The following is a 16841-nucleotide window of genomic DNA, read 5'->3' as shown; positions in this document are numbered from 1 at the left end:
AATTATTCAAGACATTATACCAATTTACCACATGAAGCATTTTCTGTTTCCAACCATATAACAATGAACGAAGCAGTTCAATCCTTTGCCATGAACATTAAAAGTAAAGCTAAGAACACATGTGTTCATATGCAACAGCGGAGCGTGTCTTTCTCCCAAACAAAGAATGCTAGGATCCGATTTTATTCAAACACAAACAAAAACAAACACAAACACATACAGACATAGCAAAACAGGCAATGCGAAATAAAAGGCAGAATCATCAAAACAGAACAGTCCGTAAAGACGAATTTTTCTGGGGCACTTAACTTGCTCATATGAAAAAGCTCAAATTGAATTAAAGTTGCGTACATATCTGAGGATCACGCACGTAAATTGGCAGATTTTTATGAGTTACCTACAGACGGGGCTGCTCAATTTCGTGACAGTAAGAAATCTGTTTCTGCGCAGTAATCCAAATCTAGTATCAACCCTACTATCAAAGACTTTACTTGGCACAACAATGCAATAAAATAAAGATAAGGAGAGGTTGCTACAGTAGTAAAAACTTCCAAGACTCAAATATAAAACAAAAGTGCAGAAGTAAAATAATGGGTTGTCTCCCATAAGCGCTTTTCTTTAACGCCTTTCAGCTAGGCGCAGAAAGTCTGAATCAAGTAATATCAAGAGATGAAGCATCAACATCATAATTTGTTCTAATAATAGAATCATAAGGTAACTTCATTCTCTTTCTATGGAAGTGTTCCATACCTTTCTTGATAGGAAATTGATACTTATATTACCTTCCTTCATATCAATAATAGCTCCAACAGTTCGAAGAAAAGGTCTTCCCAAAATAATGGGACAATATGCATTGCATTCAATATCCAAGACAACAAAATCAACGGAGACAAGGTTATTGTTAACCGTAATGCGAACATTATCAATCCTCCCCAAAGGTTTCTTTGTAGCATTATCAGCAAGATTAACATCCAAATAACAATTTTTCAATGGTGGCAAGTCAAGCATATCATAGATTTTCTTAGGCATAACAGAAATACTTGCACCAAGATCACATAAAGCATTACAATTAAAATCATTGACCTTCATCTTAATGATGGGCTCTCAACCATCTTCTAACTTCCTAGGAATAGAAGTTTCAAGTTTTAGTTTATCTTCTCTAGCTTTAATGAGAGCATTTGTAATATGTTTTGTAAAGGCCAAATTTATAGCGCTAGCATTAGAACTTCTAGCAAGTTTTTGTAAGAACTTAATAATTTTAGAGATGTGACAATCATCAAAATCTAAACCATTATGATCTACAACAATGGGATCATTGTCCCCAATATTTTGAAATTTTTTAGCAGTTTTATCACAAGCAGTTTCAGCAGTTTTAGCAGTTTCAGGTAGTTTTGCATGCTTTGCATTAGGAGTGAAAACATTGCTAACACAAATTATTTTACCATTGATAGTAGGAGGTTTAGCAACATGTGAAGCATCAACATTACTAGTGGTGGTAATAGTCCAAACTTTAGCTACATTATTCTCTTTAGCAAATTTTTCCTCTTTTTCCCACCTAGCATGCAATTCAGCCATCAATCTAATATTCTCATTAATTCGCATCCTGAAATGTTCTAAATTTTGGAATGTAAAATAAAAATAAATTTGATGCTTGATTGTTTGAATTTGATTAAAAATTCACAAAGAATTAAAACTTTTGAAGATTATTTAAAAGTAATTTCCAAAATGGAGTTTTCATAAATCCTAGTTTCAAAAGATTTTCTAATCAATAATCTATTTCGTTCGGTTGAAATTTTTTCTAATCCTATTTTAAATCAAAAAGATGTTTGCTTTGTGAATTTCTGGTATTCTCATCCACTTCATCTTCAAAATTGTTTTCCTCTCACTTTACACCTTATCAAAGCTATCAACAAGTACCGACGATGACTTGTGCCTGAAGTGAGGGACTGCTGCTTCGTGTGACATTCTTCGACTCCGCAAGAAGTGTTTCATAGAAGACCAACAAAGATTTGAAGAAAGACTCCGAAACAATTTGCACAAGACCCAAAGATACAACTAAGGAGTAGAAGTGAAACTTGAAGCACGCGAGATATAAATAGACTATACCACCATTAGTTCTCTTTTAGCAAACTAACGATAAAGTAGCAAAGTATTGATTAAGTAAGTTGTGAGGTCAAACTTGTGGCTAGACATGATGATGTGGCTTGCAACCAAACGGGAACGGGTCTAGCTGGTTATGGTTGAAGCCTCCTTCTGAAAGATCTTGTCTCATTCTTCTCTTGGGAAGGGTGGGTCGTAAGGTGAAAGTGCACAACCTCTCGAGAGTAAACCTAAGATCTTAGCCGTGTCCCCGGTTACGGACAATTTGAGCTTTCTAGGCAGGGAATGTACGGAAGAATCTCATCACCTTTTCTGAATAAGTTAAAATTTAAGTAGCAATTGTCGGATAGTACATGGGAGATGTAACCATGATACTGTTTATGACATCATTATGAGTTTTGTAAAATGTTTTGTTTTGAAATAAAATGTAGGATAAAATTTGCTTTATGCAAATTTGCCCAAACTCCACTTGCCAAATATCATGTAGATAGTCATGCCCAAAATAGCCACCATATAAGTGTCATTTGCCAGTACATCATTGTACTGACCTCCATTCGTGGGGCTGCATATTCAAACGTGCAAGATTTTCTGAGGAGAGGTTCGTGGTAGGATCTCGAGTCTACATTCCAACATGACTGCCTGTGGCACATGAAGATGATGAAGGCTCATTGATGATATACATTTCCGCTGTGTTTGTTTTGAACATTGTACAGAGCTAGTCCATGTGACTATGCAATTTGTAAGACTTTACTTTACCCTCTGGATCAACGATGTAGTAATTTGATACTATTGCAATGATTACTATCTGTACTACTTAAAAAAGAGGAGAGTGTTCCGTCGTCAATCGGTGTCGTGGTACGTCCTTTGGCTTCGTCGCACTTCGTCATCGGTAGAGCCCAAATGGGCCAAGCCCATCAACCAGATCCGTCCGTAGCAAAGTTCCCAGCGGCATCAGCTCCGCCCTGCTTCTCCCCGCATCCTCCGCGCAGCTCCCTGTCGCCGACCATCCCACGCGCGTCCCCGATCGTAGCAAAACTCCGCCGCCCCTCCTCCCTACCGCCGCTGACGCAAAGTCGACCTCCCCTGCCCATGCTCCCTTCCGGAAACCCGCCTTCTCTTCGGCACAAAGGAGGACTCGACTCCCGCGGGCTACCGAGCTGCCGAGCCGCCTCCTCGGTGAACATGGAGGTGCTCCACGACACCCTGGTGTTCATTCCTCCAGCAATAGTCCCTGCCCTGAACCCGCCTAGCTTGCTCCTAACCAATCGCCCCGACCACCGCGAGCTCCCCTGGGCACGGCTCCCTCCACGGTCGCGCATGCTTCCCCTCGCCGGTGTGCTCTCTCCCGTCGAATCATGCAAGTCTCCTGATCCCTCTCCCTCTTTGGATTTGCTTCTGCAGGTGGGCGTGTGTTGGTCAATGCGTTGGTGGTGCTTGTTTGTATTCGAGCAAGAACGTGTGGTCTCTAGGAGACGGGTCGTGGTCTATCAAAGCGGAACAGATTCTTAACAGTTATGAAGACTGCAAGTTTTACTGACGTTGTTCTTGTCCCAGTGATGAAGATATGTCTCTGTCCTTATTCAACATTTGAATCAACGTTGTGTGGATTCTTGTGTCGTTCAGTCGTCTGCCATGGTTCTTGAGAGTTCCAGCTAGCTGTTATTTGCTGCACACGTGTTGTTGGTATGTAGTAATTCCTGATATTTAACATTGTATTGATTGCATTAGATAAATTAACACTGAGAGGTTAAGAAGATGAAGATTTGCACGAAGAGGATGCTAATGACCAAGGAGAAAACATTGCCCTTGGACAAGATGAGCCGTGGGAACTTCTGAAGAAGGACGACACCTACTCGGCATTTATGAACTGAATGTCATAGACACTGGTACCGATGACAGTGTATATATGTGTTTCTGAATCCTTAATTGTGTACATGGAGCATTCATTAATTTGAGCAGTTTTTTTCAATGGTAAGTGGCCCTCAATTTTGTATGCTTTGTGATATTTTTTCTGAACCTACACAGTTGTAGCTGTTAATACTTAATACCCAACAATACCCAACAGAGGCCTTCCTTCAGAATTTTGTATGCTCTCTTTGCCCGGTTGCGGGGCCAAGCTACCACGTCGAGGACGAGGAGTCGTGCATCCGCTCCCGCTGTATGTCTCGATGTTGAACTCCGGCACCTCCGTTCCAGTCGGATACGACAGGATTCGAGCGGTATAGGATGAGGAGGTCTGGACTCGCTGACTCCCTTCATGCTGCACCGTCTTGCAAGGCATGAAGAGGGCCGGCTACCGGATTAGAGGAGGGGGGTTTGGGCGACAGTTTGGAGGGAGACGACGTTGAAGGACAGAAGATGGAGACGACATGTTTAACAGATGAATTGGGGATTAGTGTACCGCTGCTGGTGCTACTTGGTTTGAGTGGATACATTGGGAGATGCTACTGCTACTTGTGTGTGTTGCTGTTGTGCCTCATTATATGATGTACCTTGTCAAGCAGGAGGTATGAATCAATTATGTTTCCCTTCCAGGACCACCCCGTTGTAGCATCAATTATGCTTGGAGCCTCCTTGATCTGCAAAGTAGTATTGAATTTCGTGTGATTGGTTTGTGTGTGTGCGGGTGAGGAAGTACTTCATGCCTAAGGTTCTGAACCAAACTCGTCTTGGCTTGGTTCTTGGTGTGTTTTATGAGAGTTTTTTGTTTTCTATTTACTATTTTCTGATGCTAGCAGATCAAGTGTGAGGAAGTTAGTAAGTTTTTAGTTTCGGGACCTTGCTTTCCCTTCACTTGTCATGCTACAGAGTACATACTATCAGATCGGAAAACCAAAACTGATCATGGGTGCATATGCACCCGGTATGTATAAAACATATTTCAAAAAGTAAAAAATTTAGGAAAAAAATTAGCATGTAGAGGGACATGTTCTATATGTACACGCAAAGTTTCACGTAAAACTAATAATTTTTATACCCTGTGTAAAAAAGACAAATAATGCCTCAAGAAATATACTATTTTAACATCAAAAATTTGTCTTTTTAGTACAGGGCACAAAACATATCGGTTTTTGCTGAAATAACTTTGTGAACATGTAACATATCAAGGTATACACGAGACATTTTTATTTGTATTTTTTTGATATTTCGAAATATGTTTAATATGCATTTCAAATAAAGGGTGCATATGCACCCGGGTGCAGAAACACCCTGTCCCAGAAACACCCTATCAGATTACATAGTTTCTATTAAATGGAGGAATTCACCTCACTGCCCTGATTTAAAGCTAGACAAAACCATTCGGTCAAGGTATATGTGGACTGCAATACATGCGTACATTATGTTACAGTTGACCTGTTATTTTTAATCATTTTTTGACCTTGCTACAGACCAACAAATTACATAGTTTCACTTCAGTGAAGAAATTTAAAATGTAAATTGCATAGTTTCAGACAAATAAGTTTATCATTTTGTGACTCAAAGTGCATGCAATTTTGATGCAAACATAAATTTGGTTTTGTCTTTACTAATCGTTGGCAGTGTTTGCAGTATAGAGGGAAAATTTTGGGGATTTATGTGGCTAAACGAATTGAATTATTGCATTTATGTCTGACTTGTGAATGAACTGATTATCAGAATTACATCATTTGGTTGTACTTTGTTTTTATTATCACATACTTAATTTCATATATGCTAACAAAATATTTATCGCTGCTGTTTGAAACTCTTACCAGATAGAGATGGATATTTCCATGTCGCAAAAGAGGGGCAGAGACTGTAATCAAATGTCAAGGTTTCATGTGAGGTCAACAGCAGCAATAGCTCTGACGGAAGCTTATCGAGTGACACCTCTTATGTCAATTAGCAAAGCCACATTACCAAATTTTTATTCAGTTTAGTTTCATTTTTAATCGATGTCGTCCATAATCTCTCATGCTATTTTCACTTCTTTATATTCCGTGCTATTTTTTTGGTCAAAAATAGGCATGCATGATTAAGGTCAGAATGTGTGTAAATTGTGTGGAAACTATATATGTACTCTGCATTGTGTAAGTAAGAGATGACAATCAGCTTATTCAGAAGAGTTGACATGTACTCTCCTAATTAGGGTGTGACCATTAGAACATTTATTATGACCCCGTTGCAGCTTTAAAATTCATTTCCACTGACGCCTGTCATTTCATGAGCTATGTCATCATTTGATGCCTCCTGGGATATATAGCAGAGAAAAGAATTCTTAGTCTAAGGGGTGAATATATTATATTTTTTTGTTCTTGGTAGTCAAGTGATAAACAAAGATAGATTAAGCAGGACCATTTTTTGTTGTGTAGGAGAGGAGACAAGTTGATTATTATTCGTTACTCAAATGGATTTCTTCTTCTTTTCATTTTGTGTATTTGTATTACCCTCGCAGATCGCTATAGTCGGTCCACATGTGATGGAAGTTCGTCAGTTATACTATGCAAGCCTATTTCTATATATAAGGCTTCTTTACAAAATTTACGAATGATGTCTATCTGCCGCAAAGGCCAGGGCTTCTTCCTCACTCCAACTAGGTTGTTGGTTGCCGCTGCTGAAGATAGATTCTTGTCCTCCAGGATGTTTGTGATAACAAAAATTAAGTTCTTGATGAAAAAAATTCTCCTTATTCATTACACATTTCATTGTGTATCTGCTCGTATTCTCTTATATCAGAAAGTTAAAAGATTAAGTTCTCCTTATTCATTACATATTTTATTGTGTATTAGCTCATATTTTCTGACAAGCTGCCTCGCGGCTCGTGACGGATCACTCCACGTCTGCCACTCGTGGAGAACTTCGTGTATCTCAAGTGTAATTTTAGAAAAACGATTGTTTGCCGGAAATTCAATTCGGCTCCCGGGTGCGTATGCACCCTCTACCAAAAAATTATATTTCGAAATGTCGAAAAATTTTAACAAATTTTTTTACATGTACATCTTCATAATATATGTTCGTTCGTCAAGTTTCACGAAAAATTAATATTTTTTGTGGTCTATATAAAAAAGAGAAAACTTATCTTGTGAAAAGCATTATTTTTTGCACTGAGTTTTGTCTTTTTTACACACATCACATGATAAGTCAATTTTTTATGAAACAACTTTGTAAGCGTGTAGCACGAGAAGATTTACATGCAAATTTTTTGTTTCAATTTTTTTGAAATTCAAAATATGTGTAAGATGCATTTCAAAATACAGGGAGCATATGCTCCCATGTTCCAAAATACCACTCCTTTTGTTTGCCTACTACTGATGACCCCACTCCACTACTTTGTCGCATACCATTAGTTCATGTTGTAAAAACAATGCAAATAGGTGTACGATATGAAGTTTGCACGTTATCTGTATTGTTTCCCGTTGCGAAGCACGGGCATTTTACTAGTATTTTGTAATGTGTGTGCTATCAGTGATCCCGGGAATAGCACTATACACAGGTATCTTGCCTTTATTAAAAGGTAGGGTGCTACAGAATGGTATCAGAGCATAGTGTTGCCTGTAGGATCGAGACAATAGGAAGACCCTATGATGAAATTTTTTCTAATCCTATTTTAAATCAAAAAGATGTTTGCTTTGTGAATTTCTGGTATTCTCATCCACTTCATCTTCAAAATTGTTTTCCTCTCACTTTACACCTTATCAAAACTATCAACAAGTACCGACGATGACTTGTGCCTGAAGTGAGGGACTGCTGCTTCGTGTGACCAACAAAGATTTGAAGAAAGACTCCGAAACAATTTGCACAAGACCCAAAGATACAACTAAGGAGTAGAAGTGAAACTTGAAGCACGCGAGATATAAATAGACTATACCACCATTAGTTCTCTTTTAGCGAACTAACAATAAAGTAGCAAAGTATTGATCATACCAAATTGAGGTATGACCATGCTAGTTTGTTTGTGTGAAACATATTGCTTGATGCTTGTTAGATGTTGTTTGTAAGATGATTTGCTTTGATATGTTGTGTTTGGGTGAGAATCTTTCTATCTATTCTCATCTATACCCAACCCAGAGAATGTTTTCTCGGCAACTCGCCATGAAGACAACAGTAGTGAAACCAACCTTGATGTTCCTATCAAGATGAAGAATAATAGTTTGTGAGATCCGCAAAACCCGAGCTAGAGATCGATAGAAATGTTTTGAAAAAAATTCAGTAATGGGGATTGAAACATCGATTCAATTATTCCATGGAAAGTTTTTGTCAAAATTTGTGAGGTTGACCAAGAGTTAGAATACGAGATATACCAAACTGAAAACAAGGAAATGATTGGGTGCGACATGGATTGGCCCCCATGACGACTACTCATATTGTTTACTCTTGTATGAAGAATGGTAAATCTAGAGAGACGTACCTACAAGAGAGACGTCGTTGTTAAGTCTGAACCATAGGGTGAATAGATATTATGACCTTATAGTAGGCAAGTGCTGCCAAGCGTAGGACTACGTTTAGTTTGAAGATCTAGTCACTAGATGAAGAGTGGTGAAAGTTGTCGAAAAGACCAATAAACAAAGGTGAGGAAATTCATGAAGTCCTCGCATCTTGGTTTCCCGATTGACCCAAAGAGTGACCCCTCAGTGTCAAAATTAGATCAACCACCATTCTATATGGATTAGAATCCCAAGAATGAGGAAAATCCTACTCAAGTCACTTACAAGAGATATGTTGTTCACTATATGTGAATAAACATTCGCCCAGTGGACATTAACTCAGAAGCCATAAGCCATAGGTGTTTCAAACCATGACCCAGTGCCAAGTCATATCCAAGATAAGCTTAGCCAAAACCAAAGACCCAAGACTACCTAACAAAAGTTCCTTTTAAGGGTGGTAGAAGCCATGCCTTGGATTATGGATTTACATCGGATGCTGCACGAGATGGTGTTTTGGAGAAGGTATCATAAGGAGTTCCCCATGACCATGTGTACTCAAGTGAAAGATAATACCCATGGGATGGGTACCGCCATATGATTGGATACAATTGATGGTATGACCGCATATGATTTAGTTCCAAGTTTTCAAACCCAAAGTTAACTTCCGAAATCTTCTCGGAGATGTTCGAAAAAGAAGCAATAGTGAGTATGAACCTATTAGAAGACCTGAACCAAAACATTTTCTTTCTAGCCTTTCTAAAATCTCGAGGACGAGATTTCTTTTAAGGGTGGTATTCTGTCACATCCTGAAATTTTCTAAATTTTGGAATGTAAAATAAAAATAAATTTGATGCTTGATTGTTTGAATTTGATTAAAAATTCACAAAGAATTAAAACTTTTGAAGATTATTTAAAAGTAATTTCCAAAATGGAGTTTTCATAAATCCTAGTTTCAAAAGATTTTCTAATCAATAATCTATTTTGTTCGGAGGATTTGAAACTTTTGAAATTATTAATGTGAGAAAACTTTAAAAGGGCACCATAGCCACATAGACATGTATGTCAAATTTTGGTTTTATAAAGTTTATACTTTTTGTTCCAAATTTAGTCTCATATTGAAGCAATTTTCATAACGAATCCAACGGTATCTTATTTGCCTTTTTCTGATTATTTTTGAGCCTCCAAATATGTTTTTCCAATTTCAAAAAAAAGAGAAGAAATAAAAAAAAAGGTTCGGCCAGGCCGAACGGCCCAGCTGCCGCCTGGCCCAGCCAGCCCCAGCGTCCCACGCCGCCGCGGCCCAGCGCCGCGGCCCAGCTCCCTCTGCCCCGCTCCCAGGCCGCCCCGGCCACCCCTAGCTCGCCTCCAGCGCAGCGCCCCGGCCCAGCTCCGCTCAGCTCGCCCCTGCCCTTTTCATCTTTCTCCTTCCCAGCCCAGCACGCACGCGCGCCTACGTTTAGTCCCACCTCGCCTCCGTAGCAAATTTTCTTCAGCCAATAGACTACTAGCCAAGTGCCCGCGCGTTGCTGCTGAGTTAAAAAAATATTGCACATACTCCACGTTTTTGTAACTATCTATTTAATACACCTTTTATATACCATATCGTGCACATATTATCAAGCATGCTTAAGTGCCAAAATACAATATTTCCTTTATCTTCTTTACTCTTACATTCCTCCTCGAGATTGTCTCTGTCTCTATCACTACCATAGGTCACTCGACTTGTAAGCTGGACTCAGTGTTTATGTTCCATATCAGGTTTCTGTGGTTTAATGCGACACTTTGTTATGTAGATTCCATTTTGTATGGTTGCAAAAAAGTATCTTGTCTTACTGTTGTATATATGAGGACATGTGGCAATACCGACATTTGCATCGGTGGGTTGTGATAAACTGATAATATGTTTGATCTAAAAGCAACACGTGGGAAGCCTTCAGTTGCAGCTGGCCTGATAGGCCATGCAAGCATAGGAGGACACACAACACCCGCGCCTACAGACTTAACTGAAGGTATTATGCTATTTTGACAATAAAAAATAGGTAGTTGATCCACACCAAATATCAAGATGGTGATTTTTTATGGATGGAGCTAAAATCCAAGTTTAGTTGTGAATTAGCATATTTGAGCAACCAACAATGCATCCACGACAGGCTATCGTCATCAGTTAAAAATCTAAAACAAAACACAAACACAGGTCAGCCAAAGGACAACGTATGAAAGCCGAAAGAATCACCTAATGTACAAAATTCTGAATAAAGCAAAAGAGATTATGCCACATATGAACATTAAGTAGTGATTAATGTTCCTTCTGGTGTCATAGCTGCAGAGAGAAGTGCGGACGGAGAGATTGCAGAGCAGGTAGGGGAATAGTACGTGCGGACGAAGAGTTCCGGCCAGCTGAACTTTTGTGTTTAGGCAGTTTCGAACTGGTGGTTTTTTATTTGAGGTTTCGATCAATTCAAGACCTTTTTATAGGCTGTCTAGCCCAGCAGACTTTGTGTATGAATCGGAGCAGCATCGTTCGTAGATGAATTTGACTGTCGTGGACTATCCAACCCAGCAGAGTTTGTGTAGGAATCGTTGCAGCATCGTTCAGAGTTTGCGATGGAAGGAAATCCCAGGATACCAGGACGGCGTGCCGCGCAACGACCAAAGCTGTGTGGATGAATGAAAGGTATAGTGACAACATCATGGTGATGTCATGCTGACGTGTCGCGTACAAATACATACAGCATACGTGAATTTTGACATGCCACACCGGCTCATGTAGAACCCCTCCACGGCCGCGACCTACGCAGTGAGCACCAGAGCGACGCCGCCCATCGCTGTACTCGAACCTTGATCAGGAGCACGCACGTCCTCCTCACCAGCACCGCCGTTCCGCCCACACCGGCTTAAGAACAACACGCCCTTCACTGGCCTCGCTCCTTAGCAGGCGCACGTTCCCGTGGTAAATGGTGGCCAGGTCAAGAGATGGATGTCATCGTCCGCCCACGCCGGCTCCAGCACGGTCCCTTGCTCCGTCCGCCCAGCTTCCGGCCGATGAAGTCGCCGAGCTGGGAATCATCGCGCCTCCAGCCGCTCATCTCACTGCTCCGTCCGTCCGGCTCGCCCAGCCGGGAACCGCCAGTCCCATCGCCCCATCCCCGTCCGTCCTCGGTAGCAGCCAGCCAAAAGCTCCTCCATGATCAATCGGTAGCCCGGCACTGCGACGCCGCTCATGTCTCTGCGCGCGACGTTGTCGACCTCCGCCTCGCTGACTCCATGTCCTCGCGTCCGGTCTTGCGTCCGACTGTAGCCAGCAGCAGCACGCCTCCATGGTCACCCGTCTCCGGATGACTGTGCACCATGGTCTCCTTCCGCACGGAAAGAAGAAACGACTTTTTCTCCGGTTTTTTTCTTACGCACGGAAGGAACAAAGGGTTTTTTACAATTGTCCTTCGGTTTTTTTTGACGTACCAAGGTTTTATTACCTACGGACGCCACCGGTTCCAAACTAATAGTTAAGATATAACTAGTAAAAATGCCCGTGCGCTGCCACGGGAAAACAAATTATGAAGAAAAGGTGATCTTATTTTGTTGGGCATCGCAAGCAAGGTGACTTTTGTTTTCAAATACCCATCCGATACATCTAAAAAAAACATCCGATACACTGCCATTTTTATTTTAATCCATCTTATAATCCTGGACCTTTATTTCTATCACTATCTTACCTAGAGATTTCCCATCATCCAAGTCATCTCTATGTTGGACAATTAGTGGGACTTTCATTAAGTAAATGGAATCCAATTCATTTTCCTTCAACATATAATGACCCTCTCGGGTTAATGGAATCAACGCATATTTTCAATGGAAACAGAATATAGTTTCCTGGAAGACATGCCAAGTGAAATAGTTGAGAATTTCACAGCAAATAAACCCTCACCATATGAAGATATGTTTTATATTTTATTTTTGAAAAGTTATCTTATTAATTCAAAAAAACCAAGCCCTTACAATCTTGCTTAACTGGTAGTATTGAATTAAACCTCACACTCTTACTTGACACACTACGGCCTAGGTTAGCAAGATCATTCTTGACAATTCACATTGCTCGGTCTGAAACCTGGAATGGTACTTGTGCAAAGCACCAAATCCATCTTCAGAGTGTGTTATCCTCCACTGAGGCTGCAAGAGGTGAAGAAAGCATCTGACAAAATTTCAGGAAAATAAACATTTGAATAACTTTACATAACTTGAAATTTATGAGAGAAGAACAAAGCAAAATAAACAGAATTAGGGCACCAAAGCTTGAGCTAGTCTGCAAAACACGTGCATGGACATTGGGGTAGCTAGGAACTTGTGTGTTAGATAAGTGATTGGATTTTTCTAAACATTAAATTGGATAGCGTGATTAAATGGGTGTGCTAAAATTCTGCATAGAACCAGCAGACCTAATTGCCAGCATTTTAACTGAATTAGGATCGCTTGGAGTGTTAACATAAGTTAGTAAAGCTTACTGAAGTGATGTTTAAAAGTATTTTAAGTTCCTAACCCGTATAAATTATGACCCTTAAAGAAACACTGGTAAATATTTTGTGATACGGAACAATTCTTAGTTACCCATTCATATATGTCCATCCGAATGTTGCCTTGAAACCAACAATGCCACAGACAGAAGATTGAATCCCAACAAAACCTGTGCCACACAAAAGTAATATTTATGAATATAAACCTACACCATCTGCCCCAATTGTTACTGAGTATAGCCCCTATGACACAAGTGCAGCTAGACCAGATGAAGAACCGCAAGTATATCTGTCAACTCAATGTGGATTTCTTGTTGTCCTGCAAAACAAAATGGTTAAAACATGAAGGTAAAGTGATAAACATCCCAACAAAATAATGAATGGACATTCATCATTTTTTCCTTTTTAGTGCTTCATCAGAATATTTAATTGCATTCCACAATTGTCATTTGTTGTCAAGCTTTACTGAACGCTCATCTGAGTCCGATGGGGCACAAAAAATTTTGTTAAATAATTTCGAAACGTCACATATAGAACTGTAAGTTGTAAATGCAACCCCCCCAGATAGACTTCCCATAGCCATATGCAATAACATAGATCTATAAGTTCTGAAGTAAACCTCAGCATATGTATGCATAATTTATCAGGCTAAACAGAGAGATGTGCAGTAATTCACAAAATGAGGATCATCTACTAAAAATACAACTGCGTTTGAAATGATAACCATGCCATAATTATGAAAGCAAACAAAATGCAAGAAACAACTCAACCTTGTCAATGGATCTCTGATACGTCACAATAGAAGCTCATAAAGTGGGTCTGAATGGAGTAAGATAAGTACCAATTGATTTAATATGGGAACACCTTCTTTACTTCATGAAGGTTGAAACCAAATCCAAAAATGAGAATAAGCTTTCTCAAAATCCCCATATGGAGAAAAATTAGATACAAACAAATGGACAGATTTACTTCAGCATCCTATCTTAACTTCCTAACTGTATCATATTCAATATCATTTATCCTGATTTAGAATTTGCACCGAATCTTGAAAAAAAAACACAAGAGATGGAACACCACGAACTTCTCACCATGTAAAATGCAAATAAAGCATAAGCCAATGTTCAACTATAAACCTGACCCAAATCTGTCAAATATTGCTTAACAGAGAAGTGCCCAGCTAAACACCATTTTATCAGATTGCATATACCAGTCATTGCTATACAACATACGTAAATCTAAAGACCTTAATGTGCATAAATAATAGATATATGAAGTATTCAGATTACCCAAAATTATAGTAAGGTGGATGACTGATTGAGAAGACAACAAATATAAAGTGTTGGGACATTTAACCACTGAGGATGACATGTACGTTGAAAAGAACACCTCACATGGTAGATATTATAGTGCATAATCATGTCGTGCCAATATTATCTTACCAGTTATTTGGTTCAGTGAAACTGCTTTCCTAAAATTTGTTTGTGCTATCAGATCATGTCTCATTCCTCCTGGATTTTCCTGCGTCTGACCTGCATCATTTATGTGTGATTGTGTTAAATATATTACACCAACTGAAGCCACATGTACATAATAATTGCAGGTGTATTTGCATTTCTCTAAACATTACATCTAGGACGCATAGTACCTGTTGCTACAGGTGGTATGCACGGTTGGGTGACTCCCAATTTAGTTGGTGTACCACAAACCATGTTCTCATCAATATCCAGTCATTGCTATACAACATACGTAAATCTAAAGACCTTAATGTGCATAAATAATAGATATATGAAGTATTCAGATTACCCAAAATTATAGTAAGGTGGATGACTGATTGAGAAGACAACAAATATAAAGTGTTGGAACATTTAACCACTGAGGATGACATGTACGTTGAAAAGAACACCTCACATGGTAGATATTATAGTGCATAATCATGTCGTGCCAATATTATCTTACCAGTTATTTGGTTCAGTGAAACTGCTTTCCTAAAATTTGTTTGTGCTATCAGATCATGTCTCATTCCTCCTGGATTTTCCTGCGTCTGACCTGCATCATTTATGTGTGATTGTGTTAAATATATTACACCAACTGAAGCCACATGTACATAATAATTGCAGGTGTATTTGCATTTCTCTAAACATTACATCTAGGACGCATAGTACCTGTTGCTACAGGTGGTATGCACGGTTGGGTGACTCCCAATTTAGTTGGTGTACCACAAACCATGTTCTCATCAATATCCAGTCATTGCTATACAACATACGTAAATCTAAAGACCTTAATGTGCATAAATAATAGATATATGAAGTATTCAGATTACCCAAAATTATAGTAAGGTGGATGACTGATTGAGAAGACAACAAATATAAAGTGTTGGGACATTTAACCACTGAGGATGACATGTACGTTGAAAAGAACACCTCACATGGTAGATATTATAGTGCATAATCATGTCGTGCCAATATTATCTTACCAGTTATTTGGTTCAGTGAAACTGCTTTCCTAAAATTTGTTTGTGCTATCAGATCATGTCTCATTCCTCCTGGATTTTCCTGCGTCTGACCTGCATCATTTATGTGTGATTGTGTTAAATATATTACACCAACTGAAGCCACATGTACATAATAATTGCAGGTGTATTTGCATTTCTCTAAACATTACATCTAGGACGCATAGTACCTGTTGCTGCAGGTGGTATGCACGGTTGGGTGACTCCCAATTTAGTTGGTGTACCACAAACCATGTTCTCATCAATATCCAGCATCGCTGACTGATTTTTAAGTTTTCGTGCTGGTCGTATCGGCTTTGCAATTTTACCTTTATTTTTTACATAATACTCGCTATTCCGCTGCCTCTTCGGCTCTCTAGGATCTGCATACATAATAGTTGTTGAACACATAAGTTTCTAATCACCTTGGTTTTACATGATTGTAATGTCCTGAAATGGAGTGTAGCCTGCAGGCTCACAATATTCATTCACAGAAATATTCATTCCCCTTATGTTTGGTACTTCAGCAGACTTGCTAAAGTGTTCCATCAATTATATTATCTGTAATAGAAATGCACATGTATGACAGAAAACGTAATGTACCACAATTAAGTGCAGATTTTAGAATTCTTCTAAAATAGAAAATTTAAACATCAAACATTCATATGGCTTGTTTTCATAGCATAAACTGACACAAGCATTCATATTGCTTCTTTAATCGTTTGTTTAGGTATCACTGTAGTTTCTCAAATAAAATTGGCTTTTCGCTTCCTAGTATACACAGCCACACCTCCAGCTGTATGCATGCCTCGCTTAACCTGGACCATCACTCAGGTTAGAGAACATAGTTCAAGAATATGTAGCAAATGGCTAATTTACTATGAAATAGAAGTACCCAACACCCTGTAGAATTTTTTTTTGATGCAAATGTGAGTTGTAACTACGAAGCATCTCCATATATTGTATAGAACCAAATTAGTTGTACAAACTACTGGGTTGACTCTGCATTGGTTTAATCAAAAGAGACAATAAAAAATGATCCCTGCAATGGTTTAATCATCAGAACTTAAGTATATGTGTCTGTCTTGCATAATTGGCAGTTTTGTCTTAACAGATATTTCAGATTTGTTTTTGCAAACTAACCTCTGAATTTCCAGCGACAAATCACGGAGGAAACCATGCAAACTTGAACTTTGTAAAATAACCAGTCAGCTACATGTTGTCCGCGTCCTTGTGAGAATACATCCCATAGAGAGAAGACAGACTCGACACTGACTGCACAATGCAGAGTGCTCCAACAAAAGGAATTTGTTTGCTCTTTTCAGAATCAACTCAGCTAATGTTAAACAAAATGCACCCTGA

The 16841-nt window shown here is 39.2% G+C and overlaps 1 protein-coding gene and 1 long non-coding RNA gene across 5 annotated transcripts; one reads left to right on the top strand and one right to left on the bottom strand.

The window, feature by feature from the left end:
* The first annotated feature begins 3009 nt into the window (after nucleotides 1-3009).
* Nucleotides 3010-6163, top strand: LOC127302008 (uncharacterized). Of its 2 annotated transcripts, XR_007852577.2 has the most exons (4): nucleotides 3011-3410; nucleotides 3502-4071; nucleotides 4166-4607; nucleotides 5835-6163. It is a non-coding gene; the product is annotated as an uncharacterized lncRNA (long non-coding RNA). The 2 variants fall into 2 exon arrangements; XR_011745559.1 differs by having other exon boundaries at nucleotides 3010-4071.
* Nucleotides 6164-12353: 6190 nt separating this feature from the next.
* LOC127302006 (uncharacterized) lies at nucleotides 12354-16731 on the bottom strand. Of its 3 annotated transcripts, none has more exons than XR_007852573.2 (7): nucleotides 16623-16731; nucleotides 15671-15862; nucleotides 15465-15554; nucleotides 14948-15037; nucleotides 14431-14520; nucleotides 13086-13310; nucleotides 12371-12672 (listed from the first exon to the last, which is right to left on the bottom strand). XR_007852573.2 is itself a non-coding variant. In XM_051332349.2 (6 exons), exons 1-6 carry the CDS (start codon nucleotides 16657-16659, stop codon nucleotides 13252-13254), a joined length of 558 nt encoding a protein of 185 aa, XP_051188309.1. In that variant the 5' UTR covers nucleotides 16660-16731; the 3' UTR covers nucleotides 12354-13251. The 3 variants fall into 3 exon arrangements, 1 of the variants encoding a protein (XP_051188309.1); XR_007852574.2 differs by having other exon boundaries at nucleotides 12372-12650; XM_051332349.2 differs by having other exon boundaries at nucleotides 12354-13310.
* Between the last annotated feature and the right edge of the window lie 110 nt (nucleotides 16732-16841).

Source organism: Lolium perenne, chromosome 5 (assembly GCF_019359855.2).
Source record: "Lolium perenne isolate Kyuss_39 chromosome 5, Kyuss_2.0, whole genome shotgun sequence".
In the NCBI taxonomy this organism is placed as follows: domain Eukaryota; kingdom Viridiplantae; phylum Streptophyta; class Magnoliopsida; order Poales; family Poaceae; genus Lolium; species Lolium perenne.
Note: the sequence above shows the minus strand (reverse complement) of the source record. Positions and strands in the feature narration are given on the sequence as shown.

Excerpts from the sequence above, each read along its gene's own strand:
- LOC127302006 (XM_051332349.2), bottom strand. The coding sequence starts at position 16,659 with ATGGTTTCCTCCGTGATTTGTCGCTGGAAATTCAGAG. Across the intron at positions 15,555-15,670 it reads CATACCACCTGCAGCAACAG|GTCAGACGCAGGAAAATCCA; the intron begins GTACTATGCGTC and ends TAAATGATGCAG. Across the intron at positions 13,311-14,430 it reads TTCACTGAACCAAATAACTG|GACAACAAGAAATCCACATT; the intron begins GTAAGATAATAT and ends TTTGTTTTGCAG.